At 40.8% G+C, this 19,217-nt stretch overlaps 1 protein-coding gene across 1 annotated transcript in view; it reads right to left on the reverse strand.

The window, feature by feature from the left end:
* Positions 1-5,832: 5,832 nt before the first annotated feature.
* Positions 5,833-19,217, reverse strand: part of Mcm8 (minichromosome maintenance 8 homologous recombination repair factor) — a 32,167-nt gene continuing 18,782 nt past the window's right edge. The window contains exons 14-19 of the mRNA XM_038332050.2: positions 15,882-16,077; positions 13,102-13,321; positions 12,344-12,553; positions 10,938-11,014; positions 6,849-7,038; positions 5,833-6,293 (exon numbers count right to left, since the gene is read on the reverse strand). Of these exons, the coding sequence (XP_038187978.1) occupies positions 6,201-6,293; positions 6,849-7,038; positions 10,938-11,014; positions 12,344-12,553; positions 13,102-13,321; positions 15,882-16,077 (986 nt within the window). The 3' untranslated portion in view covers positions 5,833-6,200. The remainder of the gene's footprint in view (positions 6,294-6,848; positions 7,039-10,937; positions 11,015-12,343; positions 12,554-13,101; positions 13,322-15,881; positions 16,078-19,217) is intronic.

Raw genomic sequence — 19,217 nt, forward strand, 5'->3', positions numbered from 1 at the left:
ACCTGTTGTTACAAGTTACACCTTACTAGTACATTGGCTTCCTAACCTTACAAACATATTTCTACCTTTTGTTTCAGTGTTGGACTTGAACCCAGGGCCTCCAGCAAGGGCTAGTACCAGTGGAAGGCCCCGAGTCCCTGTCAAATGGCAATCAACAGCTTTTGCAGTCTTTCCACTACCCTCCTTCAGTCCAGTCTGAAGCACACAATCATCTTAAGATTGTTCTTAAAGCTCGAATTAAATTTGACGATTATAGATTTAAGGAGCATTTTATCAAAATCATTTTTGACTTTGTTTTGTTTTTGGAGACGAGATCTCCTCGTGTAGCCCTGACTGGCCTGGACTTGCTTTGTAGACCAGGTTGGGCTTCCACTCAAAGATATGCCTGACTCTGTCTCCCAAGGGCCAGGATTAAAGGCATCTACTACCGTGCCCCGCTATCTTTAATTTCTTGTGCACCTATTGGAACACTGATTAAGAGAAATGCTAGGGACTACAGAAATGGCTCCGTGGTTGAGAGCACTGGCAGCTCTTCAGAAGACCCAGGTTAGATCTTAGCACCCACATGGTGGTTCTCAACCTAACGCTAGTCCCAGGAGATCTGATTTCCTCTTCTGCCTTCCATGGAACCAGGCACACAGATGCCACAGACATATATTCAGGCAAAACGTTAAAAATTAAGAAAATCTTTAAAATTCCAAACATGTTAAATAGGAAAAAATCCACATTACACATAAAAATCTAAGAATGTTATTTTAACAATATTAAGACTTTATTTTTAAACTACCACTGGAACGGTTTCATCTGTTTCTCAAAAACTCGGGATAATTCTGGTGAGAAGTAGGCAGAGGGAAGAGGAAGCAGAGACCAGAGCCTTTGTAAGTGAGATGGGGTGGGTGGCAGCCAGCAAGAGATGAAACCCGTGGGGTTTGGGCTAAAGGGTACCTGATTGATGGAGGAGTGTCTATGTGTTACTTTCATTATTAATAAAGAAACTGCCTTGGCCCTTTAAGAGACAGAAAATTAGGTAGGCAGAGTAGACAGAACAGAATTGTGGGAGAAAGGAAGCAGAGTTGGGGAGACGCTTCAGGCAGTCGCCATATGCAGTCACCATGCCTCTCCTCTCCAAGATGGACACAGGTTAAGATCTCTCCTGGTAAGCGACCATCTTGTGGTGCTACACAGATTACTAAATATGGGTTAAAGCAAGATGTGAGAAGTTAACCAATAAGCAGCTGAACCTAATGGGCCAGGCAGTGTTTAAAAGAATACAGTTTTCCGTGTAATTATTTTGGGTAAAGCTAGCCGGGTGGCGGGACACAGCCCCGCTGTTCCATCTACACCTGATGGTTTCTTTGGAGTTACAAAAGCTGCCTGGCTGGAAGATGTAAACCGCTTTAGCTATTTGTTTATTTATTTGGGTTTTCGAGACAGGGTTTCTCTGTGTAGTCTTGGCTGTCCTGGAACTCACTATATAGACCAGGCTGGCCTCAAATTCAAGATACCTCACCTGCCTCTGCCTCCTAAGTGCTGGGACTAAAGGTGTGTACCACAGCCACCCCACTTTTAGCTGTTAGTTTGGTACTATGACAACAGATACCAAATAAACAAATATAGAATATAAGAAAACATTCAGCGGTTTCTCATAATTAGGCATATAGTCTCTATAAGTAGCAGTCTTTTTTCTTTTTTTTTTTTTTTTTTTTTTTTGGTTTTTTCGAGACAGGGTTTCTCTGCAGCTTTTTTTTTTAGAGCCTGTCCTGGAGCTAGCTCTTGTAGACCAGGCTGGCCTCAAACTCACAGAGATCCGCCTGCCTCTGCCTCCCGAGTGCTCGGATTAAAGGCGTGCGCCACCACCGCCCGGCTTATAAGTAGCAGTCTTAACCTTAGACAACAATCTGATAGGCCCATCTTTCTTTGAATGATTGTGCATTTCATCTTCCTCTTTCATGAAAAGCTACTATGCATTGACTTTTCTGAAATAGGCTTTTCGTTCTATTAACAAATTATCAGCTCTTCTTGCCCTTCAACACAAGGCAAGGTCAGGTGCTCGCCTTTAATTCCAGCACTCAGGAGGCAGAGGCAGGCAGCTCTCTGAGGTCCAGGCCAACCTGGCTTAAAAAGCAAGTTTCCAGGACAGCCAGAGCTGTGACACAGAGAAACCCTGCCTTTAAAAACCAAACAAACTAATCCCCAACTGATGAGATGACTCAATTGATCAAGGTGCTTGCAGATAACTGTGATCAACTGACTTCAATTCTCTGACTACACAAGAACACTATGACACCCGCTGCCACCCTACCCCCAAAATAGAGAAAAACATCTTTTAAAAGTAGACATCACCACATTGAGCTATAGATACAGTTCGGTGTCCCTAGGTTCAATTCACTACATCATTATATTTAGACTAACAACTACCATTTGCTTCAAGTCAGGCCTTAATATTTTTATGGTATTTTGTGGCATTTTATCCCACATTTCATTTTGGATGTATTATCAGTTAAAAGCCCATTGTAAAATATGAGTATTTGTTTTATTTTGGTTATTTAATGTACAGTGCCATTGTGTGTGTGTGTGGTGTAGGTGTTCAGGGGTCAGGGAAAGAGGTTGATGTTGAGTGACTTCACCTTACTTTTTGAGACTGGGTCTATGAATTGGGGCTCACTAGTTCAGGCTGGCCAGTGAGTTTCAGGGATCTGCCTCTCTCCTACCCCGGCCCATGTTAGGGTTGCAAACCCTCTCGGCTTTGTAAGACGATCTGAACTCAGGTCCTCATGTCTACATGTCAAGTCTCACCAACTAAGGAAGCCATTTCTCCAATCCTGTTTGGGGTGTATTTTGTTGTGAATATTCCTTTTCACTGTGTGAAGATATGTCACTGTGACTAGTTTAATAAAAAGCTAAATGGCTGATAACTAGGCAGGATTTGAGGGGCAGAGAGGATGCTGGGAAGAAGATGGAGTCTCAAGGAGAGGCAGAGTGAGCAGGATAGGCTCTATGGAGATAATAAAGCTATGAGGCAGAAAGTAAATTAATAGAAATGGGTTGACTTAATATAAAAGCTAGTTAGAAACAAGACTAAGCTATTTGCCGAGCTTTCATAATTAACAAGTCTTCTTATCATTTATTTGGGAGCTGGTTGGTGAGACAGAAAAATCTCCTACGTGTGGCATCCAATGCAGGGGGGGGGGCATATATTTTCAGGTAAGATCTGAGAAAGCTTTAAAAAAAAAAGGTTCCAAATACTCTTGTGAGAATTCAGTCTGACAGTCTATTGTATTGGAGCAGCTCGGCCCAATGGGTGTGGTCATCTCTAGGGATGAGTGACCCAATAAGAACCAGGGGCAAGGGGTCACATGCTCTCTTGGATGGTGGATGAGTTGACAGCAAGCCACAGCTTGGAGCTTCCATTGCCTTTTGGGAACGGGGTTGTAGAGCAGCAGCAGTGAGCTGGTTCCCCCGTGGGAACAGCAGAGCAGCTGGCGACACAGCCTGGCTCCCTCATTCTGTCGTGTAATCATTGTGCGTGGATTTTGTTATCAATAAAAGATAACACAATTCCCAGACTTCCCTCTTTAAAACACACAAAAGTGGAGACAAATGTGGCTTCCTAGTCCCATTCTCTCCTAGGGGCCATGTTACACAGATGCAGTCTTCCAGACATTGCCTGAGGGCTTGAGCTGCCAGCATACCATGAGTTAAGTTGCGCAGTGGTTTAAGATTTTGCTCATGCAGACAGAAAAGGTGACAAATATGCAAAACAAAACAAAACAAAACAAAAAAACAAATCTAGACTGGGGGAAAAACTCTAAACAGGGTATGGTATGTTTAAAAATGTGCCTAGACTTAAGAAAGAAAAGAAAATGGGTGTACACAGTCATAGAAAAGAGTAAATTATTTATGAATAACAGAAAAGCAATAAGTCATGTGGAGACGGAAATGCACAGGGAGTCTGGATCTGGATGGTGGTGTGTTGACTTAAAACTTTCTGTATATTGTTTCTTGTTTAAGGTATTGTACCCATGCAACTGTAAAATGTAAAGTTTTAGCCTTAAAAGCTATTTAAAATAATAAATAAATACAGGTTAATAGTTACTCATCTATAATAATCAAACTTATAGTCATGTTAGATATGTTTTCAAGACCACACAGAGATATAGTTTAGATAGGTGATCTTCAAAAACTTCGAAGACCTACAGAATATGGCATTTAAAATGTTATGACAAGGCTCTTCATGACTGCTCCTGACAGCACCGATCTACTTCAAAAAAAAGAGGAAGAAAGAAAGAAAGGAAGAAAGAAAGAAAGAAAGAAAGAAGGAAAGAAAGAAAGAAAGAAAGAAAAAAAGAAAAGATGGACAAAGAACCTCCATATGAACTTTGCTTTCTTTGTGGTAAAAGCTAACCATTTGGGCAAGAAACTGCCCTTGCCTCAATTGCTGACAGTATACTGTCCAAATTGGACACGAAAGCACCTGCCAAGACTCGGTAGGACAGTCCTTCACAATTCCTCCTTCACAGAAGTCTGTCAGATATTCTAGCTCTGCAGGCTGAAGATGGATGCCCTAGCATTGCAGAGGGTCCTTGAGTGACTGAACAGTCAACTGTTCCTGACATTTCTATAGTTTTAGAAGTTGTTTGCTCTACAGTTCCTGTTTACTCAAGTAACATTATGTCTAAGGTCTTTGATGGAGTTCAAGACTGGACAGTTATAGTTATAGTTTTCCTTAGTTATGATAAAAGATAAATTAGATACAGAGCTTTGGACTTTCAAGATAGATTAATAATGGAGTATTTTCTCCAAATATGCCAAACACAAATGGACAGGACATTGTAAATGTAATTCTTACCTGATACTTATTGTTTATAGTTTTATTATGTTAGAGTTAAAACCTTTCCTTTTTAGACAAAAAAGTGTGAAATGTGGAATATTCCTTTACACTATGTGAAGATATGTAACTGAGATTGGTTTAATAAAAAGTTGAACAGCCAATAGCTAGGCAGGATTTTCAGGGTAGAGAGAATGCTGGGAAGAAGGCAGAGTCTCAAAGAGATGCAGAACAAGCAGGATGGATACTACAGAGATGAGTTAATAAGGCCACAAGGCAGAAAGTAAATGAATAGAAATGAGTTAAGTTATAAGAGCTAGTTAGAAACAAGACTAAGCTACTGGCTGAGCTTTCATCATTAATAAGAAGTCTCCTTGTCATTTATTTGGGAACTAGCTAGCAGGACAGAAAAATCCCCCTTCATTTTGTTTCTTCAATTTTTCATTCATCCGGTTTCCTGGAAGTTTAGTATATTTCCAACCAGTGGCTCACAATACCTGAGTGCTTATATGTGGAAGTGTTTGATGGTTACAGATACAAAGGGTGTCTTGGCTAGAGGTCCAGTTTCACTTGAAGCTTCTCACAATCTATTTTCATCAATTTTGACTTTATGGGCTCTGCCTCCTTGAAGCAGACCTCAGAAAACTCCCCAGTTAATCCAGCTTTTCAAACCAATGTTTCTTGTTGTGCTTTTTCTTCTGAACTCACAACAGAAAGAGGCCAGATGAAGATGTTCCTTGCTGCTGCCACCTTCCACAGAGGCATTTCCTGGTATAGGAATACCATCCGTGAGGCACAAAGGTGGGTGTGCTTGAGACACCATGGCAGTAAGCTAGTTTTACATTTCTTTTACCAGTCTTCATACAATTTTGTAAACAATTATTTTCCAGAAAGAACTTTTGCTTAAGTCAAAAGATTTCTACTACTTCCAAATGAAAAGCCAAGTCAGACCCACCATAACCATAAGGGTTAGAAACAAATAAAGAGGTTTTTTGACGTAAACATTTTATGAAATTCAAAGTTTAATATAAATAAAGTTTCACCAAAATACATACTCATTTGTTTATATATTACCTGGATGCTTGAGAGACACCTCATATACAAGACTATGAAACACTAATAAAAAATGACAAGAAAAAGTATAAATAATATTCGTGTTATTTAGATAAAATAATACAAACATTTTACTTTTAGCCTTCTGGATAAATTATGGATTACTAATATACAATCTCACCACTTCTCAGCTGACCATAACTAACATTTTTTCATTATGAGTTATATGACATTTTTCAGACCTTTTCTTTTCAGTTTTTGTAATTAAGACGGTTTTGAGCTATAATAAACCACAGGTGGCTCTGACTTGGTAAGTTTGTCACATAGTTTGAAGTTGGTAAATCTTTGGGCCTTTTTTTAAGAGATAACCCTGGTCATTCAGTGATCCAATGAAGTTTTCAAAAACGGCAACCTAGAAGCAAACATCCAGAGTCAGCCCATTTAGGAACACACCAAACATGATTTTCACATCAGTCTCCAGACAGACACCCAACAAGTATCCCAGGCAAATAAAATAGTATGTGCTTTCTACAGCACTCCAAAAAAGCAAAGAATACTTTGTCTTAACCAAAAACCCAACTTAGACTAGTGATGTGGGACAATGGTCTGTATTCTGTCAATTACATTTTAAATAAACACTGACTGGCCAGTAGCCAGGCAGAAAGTATAGGTAGGACAACCAGACAGGAAGCAGAGGCAGGTCAATGAGAACAGGAGAATTCTGGGAAGAAGGAAGTCCTTTCCATAGTCCTGGCCCAGCCACAGAAGAAGCAAGATGTGACTTCCCTGCCTAATAAGGTACCGAGCCACATGGCCAACACAGATAAAAATAATGGACTAATATAAGTTATAAGAGTTAATAAGAAGCCTGAGCTAATGGGCCAATCAGTTTATAACTAATGTAGACCTCTAGTAATGAGGACCCTCTGAAATTAGTACAAAAACGATCTGTTAAATATTCAGGTACCTGAATGTTTAGTTCTTTGGCAATCTGACGAAGTTGATGATATTGAAATATATTATTGTAAGTTCTTTCAGCAATGCTGTTGAGAGCAGAAATAAATCTTTTTGCTGTTGACCTGTTGCTCATTCCAGAGCCGTGCTGGGATCGCTCAAAATCCAGGTTCCCAAATTCATCTGAGTAAGTTCCTAGCATGCTTAAAGATGGAGAAAAAAGAATTATCTCACATGGCATGGCTACAGACATTTTTGGACTGGGCTTCCAAGTCATAACAGAAGTTTGGGAATGGCTATGAGACTTAGTTAGTTACTTTGAATTCAATTTGATGTACATTGACAGAAACATATTTTGAACACAATTACAGCTATAAAGGAAGCATTTCAGCCAGGAGTGGCAGTACATGCCTACAATCCCAGTGCTCAGGAGCTAAGGCATAGAACTTCCTTGAGTTTAAAGACAGACTCAACATAACAAGTACCAGGTCAAGTAGGGCTAAGGAAGGAGATCCTATCTCAAAACACCAAAACAAATTTGCAAACATGAAATGCAAAAGTGTAGAGTTGAAAAACAATATTACAAATAACAAAAACATTCTTTCTGATTAATAAAACTAAAATTTCTGACCACAGCATTTTCGGCTTTCCCAGGTAAACATGTGTTATTAACTTCCACAGCATCTGCAAAGAAAAGATGTTTCAAACTACTCTAGAGGGGCTGGAGAAATGGGTAAGATCACAGGCTGCTCTTGCAGAGGACCCAGGTTTAAGAGGACCTACACGGCAGCTCACAAGCACCTGAAATTCCATGAAATTCCATTCTCACTTCTGGCCTCGGAAGGCACTGTGCACATGGTGCCGAGATGTGTGCCGGCAAAACACCCACACCTGCTGTGGAGCAATCTTTGCACACTGTACATATGCACTGCTCCCACTGGTTAATAAAAGAGCTGACTGGCCAGTAGCTAGACAGGTAGAGGTTAGGAGGGACTTGCAGACAACAAAAGAGCACAAAAAAGAAAGAGAAGTCTTAGGAGTTGCAAGGAGACATAGAGAGAAACAAGGTGAAATTGTTGTGTTAAAAGAAGGTGCCATCACGTGACAGAGTGTAGATAAATATGGGTTAATTTAAGTTATAAGAACTAGTTAGTAACAAACCTGAGCTGTCGGCCAAACATTTATTATAATTAACAATAAGTTTCTGTGATTCTTTGGGAACTGGCTAGAAAGTCTGCCTCTACATACCCATAAGAAAAAAATCTTAAATTCTCTAGGAATAAGCTTAAGCTCATGCTGGCTTGCAGTGATGACAGACACTATCCCCACTTTTCTTCTGTTTGATTTTTACAGTATCACTAAAAAAGGGAAATACATCTGACAGAGAGTTGGCTGGAGTCTGTAAACACCCATTACAGACGGAATTAACCACGATGTAATCCAGCTCTACTGATGAGTCCATCTGTACAATGGGACACATAAAATGCATTGCCAGCTTAACAAGTGGAGGTTTTTACTCAGGAATTATCAAATATGTATTGGTCACCTGTTAGGAAGTGGGCTCCGGGTGGTAAACAAATCTAATCACTGTTCCTTCTTAAGGAGTCCTTAGGAATGACCTTCAAAGGTCATGGTCTGTTCCTCTACTAGAGAAGAAACTGTACACACAGAAATGTGCATCATTCAGGAAGACAGAAGCACATGACAGAACAGTCCATGTTATTCACGACCTTCAGGCTTAGCCCACCTGAATCGTAACAAACTAATGGAAATGCTTTGAGTACCGACATGCAATTCTTCTTGTTGACCACAGGCATCCTCCTAGTCACCCTGCGCTCTGGGAATTATCCTTACTCCTTTTACAGATGAGGACAGTTTTGGCAGAAAGACAAATGACTTTCCAAATGTTAACATTACTAATGAGTGACACCTGGGATTTTGATCCATGCTCCCTTGATTCCATTTGAACAAAAGATACATAAAATATTTGACATACTCTCCCGAATTGGAAAAGCTCACAGAAACCTAATCTCAGTAGGCAGTACTACTCCTTCTAGAATATTTCCAATTGTGTAAGAATACTCATATAATTAGGGTTAGGGTTAGGGTTAGAAAAAAAATAAAAATAAAAAAGAATACTCATATAAGCTGTTTATTAAATAAAAACATTTACTTTTCAAAAAATGTCCAAGCCGGGCGGTGGTGGCGCACGCCTTTAATCCCAGCACTCGGGAGGCAGAGGCAGGCGGATCTCTGTGAGTTTGAGGCCAGCCTGGTCTACAAGAGCTAGTTCCAGGACAGGCTCTAAAAAAGCTACAGAAAAACCCTGTCTCGAAAAACCAAAAAAAAAAAAAAAAAAAAAAAAATCCAAGTATATATTATGCTAACTCAGATGAACGATGTCATGGTTCATATTTTTCTTGTTCAGGTTTCTGCTTCCTAGTTAAAAGTACAATTTCACAGAATAACATGTTAATGGTGGTTTCAATGACACAGAAGAGATAGGAACTAAAAAGGGCAAATTTTTTAAAGAGTACTTTAATTCTTCAATTGTTGAATTAACGAAGTATGTTTAATAACACATGCTAGCTGTGACTGTGGGCCCTGGAAAGACAATGGTATACATGGTTAAGTTCCTCTCTCTCATACACTAAGAAAGCGTGTTAGTTGAACAGATCTGAACTTGATGTGTTAGCCGGTCTCAATCTCTGATATTGCTAGGCAATCCTAAGCACTGATCAAACTATTCTCTCCCCTTGCTGCTGACACGCTGAATGAAAGAAGGCTGTGCTTCCACAGACTGGTTATAAAAGCAGGGAACAAGCACAGTTACTTCTCAAGCTCTAGTGGACAGCAGGGTACCCTTCTACGTAAGTCTGCTTATGTACCTGTGGGAAGAAGGCACAGGTAAGGCCAGAGCCATCATGAGCACAGCAAAGCAAGATGAAGCCTGGGAAAGGGGGGAGAGCAGTCATCAACGCCACACTCCTGAACAACCACAAGGACAGCACAAGAGCCAGACCCCACAACATTGCCATGATTTCTCGCCTGTGCAGTAGTACTTTCTCATCGGGCCGCCAGCTCACATATAGCAACTCAGAAACTTATTAATTATGAAGGCTTGGCCATTAGCTTAGGCTTGTCCCACTAGCTCTTATAACTTAAACTGATGTGCTTTATTAATCTGTGTTCTCCACGGCTCAGCTACCTCTTCTTTGTACCGTATGTCCTACCGCTTTAGTGTGTGTCCCTGGGGTCTCTCTGGTGGAATCTTCCTGCTTACACTCCTCCTCCTCTTCCTCTCTTTCCCCAGAAATCCTGTCTATACCCCTTCCCCCCGCCTAGTTATTGGCTGTTCACAAAAGATCTGATCTCAGCTTATGGCATGAGTCAGAGGAAGGGGATCTATGCAGCCTTTAATAGAGGACAGCAGTGCCCGCCAACATGCACTCCATTAGCACTGACAGAACACTACTATTATTGTGTGTCCATGCCACAGCACAAGAGTGGAAGTCAACTTTGTGGAGTTGGGTCTCTCCTTCCACATTTATGTTGTTTCCAGGAATCAAATCATCCGATTTGTATGCCATGAACTTTTACTGCACACCTTGCAGTCCCTTTGGTATAACTTGCCATGGCAGCCTCAAGTTGGACTGTAAAACCCTGTTCTTCAATTATACAGAACTGTGGTTCAGGGTCAGAGAGGAACTGGCAAAGCACCCTAACATAAAGCAAATTCAATACAATTTACAATTCTATACAATTTACCTTTGAAGAGATAGAAATTACCTATCAAGAACACCAAAAGGAATAAAGGAAAAAAGGAAGGACAGAAAGAGGAGATAGGGAGAAAGGAGGGAGGGAAGGAGGGAGTGAGGATGGGGGGAGAAAGTTGAGAAAGAAAAAGAGAAAGGTAAAAATACAAAATTTAAGGGGCCAGCAAGATGACTGAGCAGGTAAAGGCATTTGACAGGTCTGACAGCATTGGTTCAATCCATGGGACACACATGGATGAAGAACAAAAACTGATTCCAGTTGTCCTCTGATGACCACACGTGTATGCACTGCTCCCAGACAAATGTAAAATTAGTGTTAATCTTACCTATGTTTCATAATTTCAATTATATCTTCAGCATCTTCTTTAGTTGCTTCCTCTCTCAATTCTAACCTTGCTCGTGCCTATGAAAGAAAACAACTATTTTAAAATAAATGATAAATATTGTAACCATTGATTGTGCCGGTACATTGTACCTAAGCTTCATTATTAGCTGTATTTCACGGTATGGGGAGGGCTGGGAGTGAATATGCTCAAAATACATTGTATGCATGTGTGCAATTCTCAAAGAATAAAAATTAGAAAAGTAGCCAGGCAGTGGTGGCACACGCCTTTAATCCCAGCACTCGGAAGGCAGAGGCAGGCGGATCTCAGTGAGTTTGAGGCCAGCCTGGTCTACAGCGCAAGTTCCAGAACAGGCACCAAAGCTACACAAAGAAACCCTGCCTCAAAAAACAAAAACAATAAATTAGAAATATGTACAAATAGCTTAAAATATAACCAAAATTTACTTTTACCTACTAATATTTTTTCTGAGTGTTCATTTTATGAATTTTGATTATGAAAATGTGTTTTTGTCCTTGCCTTTTATTTTCAGGAAATCAGTTTATTTAAACTCAAATAACAGAGGTGTCAATCATATTTTAGAATCAAAAGAACCTTAACATTCACTGAAGCTAATTTTGACTGCAACAGTACTCAGAGCACCAAGCAATGTGACAAACAGCGCTCTTAGAAAGGCTGCCTATACCTACCGACCTCTCACACAATCAAATCATGTAGTCAAGACACTCGACATATTCCATGTTCCCATATGCTCAACTTGGAAGCCCAGGATCCTAGGTAATCTAAGCACTTTTCAGACACTCCAGCAATCTACAGTGTCATTAAAAAAACTGACATTGCTTGGCATAACTGGTGCCTAGAAAGAAATCTATAGCTTTAATATGCTACAAAAGTAACAAAATCTTTTCTAAAAAACTTTTATTCATCCTTTTATATTTTTTTAATTTTTTAATGTCTCTCAGACAGAAGATCTAGTCAATAGTTCAATAGTGAAGAAAACTGATCAAGAGAAATCATAGTATCTCTCTCTCTCTCTCTCTCTCTCTCTCTCTCTCTCTCTCTCTCTCTCTCTCTCCCTCTCTCTCCCCCCCACACACACACACACACACACACACACACACACCCTCTCCTACAGTCCTGAGACTGAACCTAGGCTTACACACGCCGAGAAAGCACTCAAGACCACTGAACTCTGTCATCTCTTGGTTGATTTTTGAGACATATCACATAGTAGGTAACCTAGTCTGGCCTTGGACTCACTCTGTAGTCCAGGCATGCCTTCAATTTGCAATCCTCCTGCCTCAGCATCCTAAGTAACTTAACTTACAGGCTGAGCTCCTTCCCTCTTCCTCAAGCCACAAAAAGCGTGAATGTAGGGAAATGCAAACCTCTGTAAGACGGATCAAAGATTCCAGCTGCCGGGTGGTGATGGGTGAGCTGCTCATGCGTTGACTCTGCTTGCGGAGCTCCAGGTAGAAATCCTGAAGAGCCTGGGCAGCTTCTGCGGATAGCCTTGGGTGGACATACTGCCGTGCATAACCAACATACTTCCTCAACAGCTGATGTGGAATTGGATCTGTTTTCTCTCCAGGAGCCACCTAGAGTAGAATTTAAAAATAAAAAAATAAAAAATAAATTAAAAAAAGTTACCATGTTTAGGTAAATTAAGAAGTTCCAAAACTTCTCCAAATAAACCAAACACTATGGTTACAGCTTCCAATCCCAGCCTTGGATCAGTGGTTCTCAACCTTCCTAATGCTGCGACTCTTTAATTTAATTCCTCAGATTGTGGTGACCCCCAACCATAAAATTATTTCATTGCTACTTTATAATTTATTTTGTTCTTATAAATTGTAATGTAAATTTGTGATATGCATGATATCTGATATGCAAACCCCCAAAAAAGAGTCGTGACCCAGTTTGAGAACCACTGCCTCAAATTCCAAAGTACCAGGTAAATATCTAGGGATGAGGAGGAAGGTGGATTTTATTTTGGGGGGAACGGCGTAGATGCCGAGGATTAAATCTAGAGAGCTGTACATGCTAAGCACATAATATAACACTATGACATACTTCCAGTCCCCACAACACACAGAATTTGCACATTTAAGCACAATGAAACTAAATGATTAAGAAATAGGAATACCTTTAATCTTTCTGATAATGGTTTCTCAGAAACTACTTCAAGTACCGAAGTGTTTGAATCTTGACTGAGCGTCCGAGCTACTGTGGCACTGCTAATGGTTTTCTGCTTTCCAGCTCTTATTGCAATCACATGCTCAGAAAGTAAGTGGTCATGCTGCTCATTTGGCGTATCTAATAAGATAAAGACCAAATCGAATCTGGACAGTAGGGCACTCCCCATCCTAGGAAGAAGGGAAGAAAGAAGCAGAAAAGCCTAAGGAAGTGTGGACTTGTTTACTAGTTCCATGCAGAACTTCTAAGGAACAATCTTCAGGTTAAAGAAAAGGTTTCCGCAAAACGTGTTCCCACTCCTCACACATGCTGGACTGCTGTGTGAATCTATGCCTGGCAGCTGTGGATGTGGTCTTTCCTCACACAGCAGTCACTGAGAGCTACATGCTCATGGACACAAAGCCTATCTATCAGTGCTTTCATAGCTCTTTTCTACATTTTTTTCCTTTCACATGTATGGGGTTTTTGCCTGCATGTGTGTCTATGAGCCAGCGGTGTGCCTAGTGCCTGTGCAAGTCAGAAGAGGATGTTGGATGCCCTGGACCTAGAATCAAGGATGGTTGTGAGCTGCTACATGGGTGCTAGGAACCAAGCCCAGGTCCTCTGCAAGAGCAGCAAGTGCTCTTTAACGGCTGAGCCATATTTCCAGCCATGCTTTGATGGCTTATCTCATCCAAATGCTGTCTCTCAAGTACTCGTGTTCAGTTAAACACAGAGCAAAGATGCTACACTCTTTTAGGCATCACACTGAGCCCACTGACCAGGAGCTTTCCTATTTATAACAAGAAAAACCAATCTAGGCTGTTTAAAATGTTTGATGAAACCACCAAAGAAAGTTTGTGCTAAAAACAGAACCAAGTCTGATATAGGTTTTGTTCACCAGGATTATACAGACTTTATAAAACAGAATTATCATTATTTTACTAAGGGAAATCTTAACAGAAGATTGACTTTGTTGGAAGCAATGAAAAAACACTGCAAATTTCCCAATGCAATTGCATTCTATTTTTTATTTAAAATTTTTTCTCTTTAGATGTATTTGTGTGTGTGTGTACCATGAAGCACGTGTGGAATTCATGGGAATTGGTTCTGGAATAAACCTTTACCTTGATCTTGCTAACCTGATAATTTCTATTTTAGATGTATAAATTTCTTAAATCTATTATTATAATTATTTATTATTTTTGGTTTTTCAAACAGGGTTTCTGTATATAACCCTGGCTGTTCTGGAATTCACTTTGTAGACAATACTGGCCCCTCAGAAATCCACCTGCCTCTGCCACCACCTGCTGGGATTAAAGGTGTGCACAACCACCACCTGGCAAAATTTCTTATTTATGCATGCTTATATGTATATATGTATGGGTTTGGTTGTTTTATGTTTTTTGTTTTTCTTGACACAGAGTCTTATAACCACCACCTGGCAAAATTTCTTATCTATCTTAGATTAATTTATTTATGTTTTTTTGACACAGGGTCTCACTATGCAGACTAGGCTGGCCTCAAACTCACAGAAGATTCACCTGTCTCTGCCTCCCAAGTGCTGGGATTAAGGGCGTGTGCCACCACACCCTGCTCAGATATATAAATTATTTAACATTAGCTGTGGACAGCACACATGCCTGTAGCTTCTATAGACGAGAAGATAGTGGAAGACAGAAGACAGCAAGGGTCACTTGAACCTATGGGTTTAGGACTAGCAATGAGTAACACAGTGAGATTCCCATCTCAAAAACAAGGGGGATGGGGGAGGACGGAGAGATGGCTCAGTACCCACAGCACTCACAACCAGCTGTAACTCCAGTTCCAGGGGAATCCAACACCCTCTTCTGACATGCAGACAAAATACCAATACACATAAAATAAAAACAAATAAATCTTTAAGAAAAAGTAAATTTCTGAAAGAAGAAAAGAGAAAGAAATAAGCTGCTCTAGCAAGGCCCTAGTTTTCCCTGAGATATTGTCTTCTCACTTTTATGTCATTTAAGTCTGTTTTTCTTTCATACACATTGCACTCACCCTGTACAAAATGAATCAGAAGTGGAAGCACAAGCCAGGAGGTGTGGCACACACCTTTAATCACAGCATTCATGGGATAGAGGCAGGTAGATCTCTGTGAGTTGAAGGCCAGCCTGAGCCAGAGAAAGTTCCAGGTCAAGTATACACAGACAAACCCTGTCTCAAACAAAAAACAAGACCAAAAAAAGAGGAAGTACAAAGTAAACTTTGTTCTTGAAAGAGTGAGAGCACAGCCCTTAAGTACACAACATGGCCTTCTTAGCTAAGCAGACAGGGATCCTTTATCAGGGTGTGCAAAGCCACTAGCTTCTCACTGCTGCTTCCCATTATTCGGTCTTACTGAGGTTTAAACAATTTCTGATTTTTGATGGTGTTAACACTGCAGTGCGCATTCCACACATGTCTATGGAGTTGCTAACTATGATCAGGATTTCCTAAGCATAGAGTAGTTAGAATAAAGAGAATTACAGAATCATACAAGGTAGTTTTCAACATATGGAGGACATGAGGATTCTTTCCCACTCCTTTAACATAGATAACTGCATCTAAAACCTTGGCCTGTCTGGTAGGCTATCCGTGGCACCTCACTGTTTTTTCAGGACTTTAACGCATTCTGGACATTTACTGGAGACCTGTAACTTCTGAGCTATCCACTGATATGCTCAGCTATCTTTTCCTTAGTGATCACAGCACACACTTGAAGAGACTTACTTCAAATTCTCAGAAACTGTTTTGGCTTTATTGTAGTGTCCTCCTACTGGATTTGCAGCAGCAATAATGGAAGTCCTCGCAGGGAGGCTGCAAACCACACCAGCTTTAGCAAGGCTAATGCTCTGCTGTTCCATGGCTTCTAACAAGGCTTGATGTTGGTTCCCCATTTTATCAAATTCGTCTATTCCACAAATGCCTACAAGCACAGTAGGAAAATAGACAAAAACATCTTTCTCTGGTCAGGTTTCAAATCTGTAAGGCAGAGGTTACTACACAAAGATTACTTCCATTTATTTCCAGAACTTAAAATATCAAGAGTTAATGAGAACTGCCATTTGCTTTATAGCACATGATACATCTATCTTATTACTAAAGCTTGTGCATTATTCACCATTCTCTGTGGGTAACACACTATGTGGTGGCTCCATATATGAAGATACGCAAGTCTTAAAATGCATCAAGACCTAATCAGTCAGGCAAGACACAGACATCTAAGAAATGTAGTTCCCAAACCACTAGAGATATGCAGGATTATGTGCCTGCTTTCTGGAGCACAGTCTAGCTAAACTAGGGGAATGAAACGGGCTGAAGGAAAGGGTACTCCTTGAGCTGAGTCCTTGGGGGACTGTAGGCAACATGATTCAGGTGGAAGAACATAGCTCCAGTCAGAAGGCTCAAACATGGCTCAGTAAAGGGAGGTATTGATTGATGGCACTTGCAGGGACTCTTAACACATAGTACCACCACTGAAGGTTTTTTGAGTACCAGAGATGTTACCCCTGAAGCACAAGTTACTGGGACCATTAGCACATCTGGTAGTGCGCTTTCTCCCACTTGTGAACACCATTTGGGGGATTCTCTGGAGGGCTTACCCGTGGTTAGACTCATTTATACTCTGTGGCTACCTAATCCTTGCCAGCTAAGCACATATGAGAAATAACTGCTTTTTAGCTTGTTCACGTTTCAAGACCTATACATCTAGTTTGTGGTGCTGGGGCTTGAACCTAAGGCACATTAGGGTCAGAGCTCTCTCACATCCTTCAGTTCAATCCAGAGCCACTTCTGGGTTCCTACTTCATGGAACCAATTTCCCTTTGTGCAGCATTTCCTCTCTTGTCATCTCTACAGATGCCCACATCTAGTTATTTAGACCTTTGCTCTTTTCTTCCATATTCATTGACGCTACTGTAAGCCTTTCCTTATTTGGCAGGGTCAGTTTCCTATATTGATTATCAATTTTTATTTTTATGTCTTTGGTTTTTTCAAGACAAAGTTTCTCTGTGTCCTAGCTGTCCTGCAACTTGCTTTGTAGACCAGGCTGGCCTGGAACTCATAGAGATCTGCCTGCCTCTGCCTATTGAGTGCTGGAATTACAAGCATGTGTCACCACCATCCAGCAATTTCTTAATCTAGTATCTTTATCTCATTTTATTTCATATCTTTGTCTCATTTTATTTCATTAAATTCATGTTGTCGTTAATGGGAAATTTTCATTGGTACTTGGATTTTAGTTTTGTGCAGACAGGGAACTTTGCTACCTTGCTTGTTTATCCTGTTCATGTTTACTGGCTGTTCTGGTCAAGCCTGTTTATACTGTCGTTCCTACTGTACTTTTCCTTCTATAGTTGTGATCCACCCTATCCCCTTGTCTGTTAGTTTATGAACTAGGTTGTTGACTCAGGAAGGGGAAGCAAGAGTGACTGGACTCTTCCCCCTCTCTTCCTCTGCTGAGAGGGCTCACCCATCCATGAGGAAGGCACGAGGCTGCTCAACAGAATGCTAGGACAGTGAACCTCCCTCCGGGGCTGACTGTGCGCACATCACGCTTCCTGTGCTGCCCCACTGTCCTGTCTATGCCTCTGACAACGATGTTACTGGAAATTCTTAGTTGTTTGCACATTTCCTCCCAAGTGGGGATGAGATGGGAACAAAATCAAGCAACTCCCTCTGTTGGCTCCTACTTCACAAAGTATAATGCGAGGCAGCCAAATTTTTCTGAAAGGGTCCATAAGTAAGTATCTTAGGTTCAGGAGGCCATAGTTTACATACACGTATAGTTGGTTTTGTTTGTTTGTTTGGTTGGTTGGTTTGTCTGTACAATTCTTTAAAACTATATATTAAAAAGTTTTGGAGCCTTCTCAGCTTGGTCAATCACCTTCCTGGACCTGGGGGGAGTTGGGAGGACCTTGGACTTAGCATAGAGTGGGGAACCTGATGGCTCCTTGGCCTTGAGAGGGAGGGAGGGGAGGTATGGGTGGAGGGAAGGGGAGGGAAGGGGGAGAAGGAGGGGAGGGAAGGGGGAGGAGGAGCGGAGGGGGGGGGAGGAGGAGGGAAGGAGATGGAAATTTTTAAATATAAAAAAAAAATAAACCATGAGAAAAAAAAAAAGTTTTAGCTTTTACAAGCCCAACACAGGCTCTACCTATGGACTGAAGTCTGCTGTGCCCTGGTGTCGGTTGGTTTAAAAGGTCTCATCAGATAGCCTGGATGATCTATAAAGCCTCAGAATCGTGGTTCCTTCCTCAGTCTCCTGAAGGTTGGGATCACAAGCACGTTCTCATTCCTGGGATTTTTTTTCATTAGTTTTTTCTTATTTTATGTGTATGAGTATGTTGCCTGTATATATATTAAGTGTACCACAAGTGTGCTTGGCACTGAAGGAGCTAAGAGGGTGTCAAATCCCCTGGAACTGGAGTTACAGACAGTCATGAGGCTGGGAAATGAGCCCAGGTCCTCCTCTGAAAGAACAAGTGTTCTTAATTGCTGAGCCATCTCTCCAGTCCCAGCCCATGGTGAAAACCATGAACTAGAACCACCCTCAACTCTTCTGCTTGTGTAAGTACAAACGTTAAGTCACAAAATTTAATACGTAAACCTCTTCTGGTCATTTCATCAGATGCTGAAGGAAAATACCCTCTTTCTTTCTGTCTTTCTTTCTGTCTTTCTTTCTTTCTTTCCTTTTGAGTTTTTCAAGACAAGGTTTCTCTGTGTGGTTTTGGAGCCTGTCCTGGAACTTGTCCTGTAGACAACGTTGGCCTCAAACTCAGAGAGATCTGCCTGCCTATACCTCCTGAGTGCTGGGATTAAAGGTGCGCACCACCACCATCTAACTAGAAAAGACTATTTTTTAAAAGCTTTATATTTCCTTTTAACCTCACCTTTGTAAAGATTTTAGCAGGACCCTGTTTGTTGCCAGAACTCAGTCCTGTTGGTATTTGTAAAATTCCTTTCTACCTATCTAACTGTGCTAGTTAGCCTCGGTGTTTAGTTAATCTAAATATATGCAAAACATGGAACTAATATTTCACATCTTACATTTCATTAGTGGTTGTATAC

The sequence above is a fragment of the Arvicola amphibius genome, chromosome 5, assembly GCF_903992535.2.
Source record: "Arvicola amphibius chromosome 5, mArvAmp1.2, whole genome shotgun sequence".
Classification (NCBI taxonomy): domain Eukaryota; kingdom Metazoa; phylum Chordata; class Mammalia; order Rodentia; family Cricetidae; genus Arvicola; species Arvicola amphibius.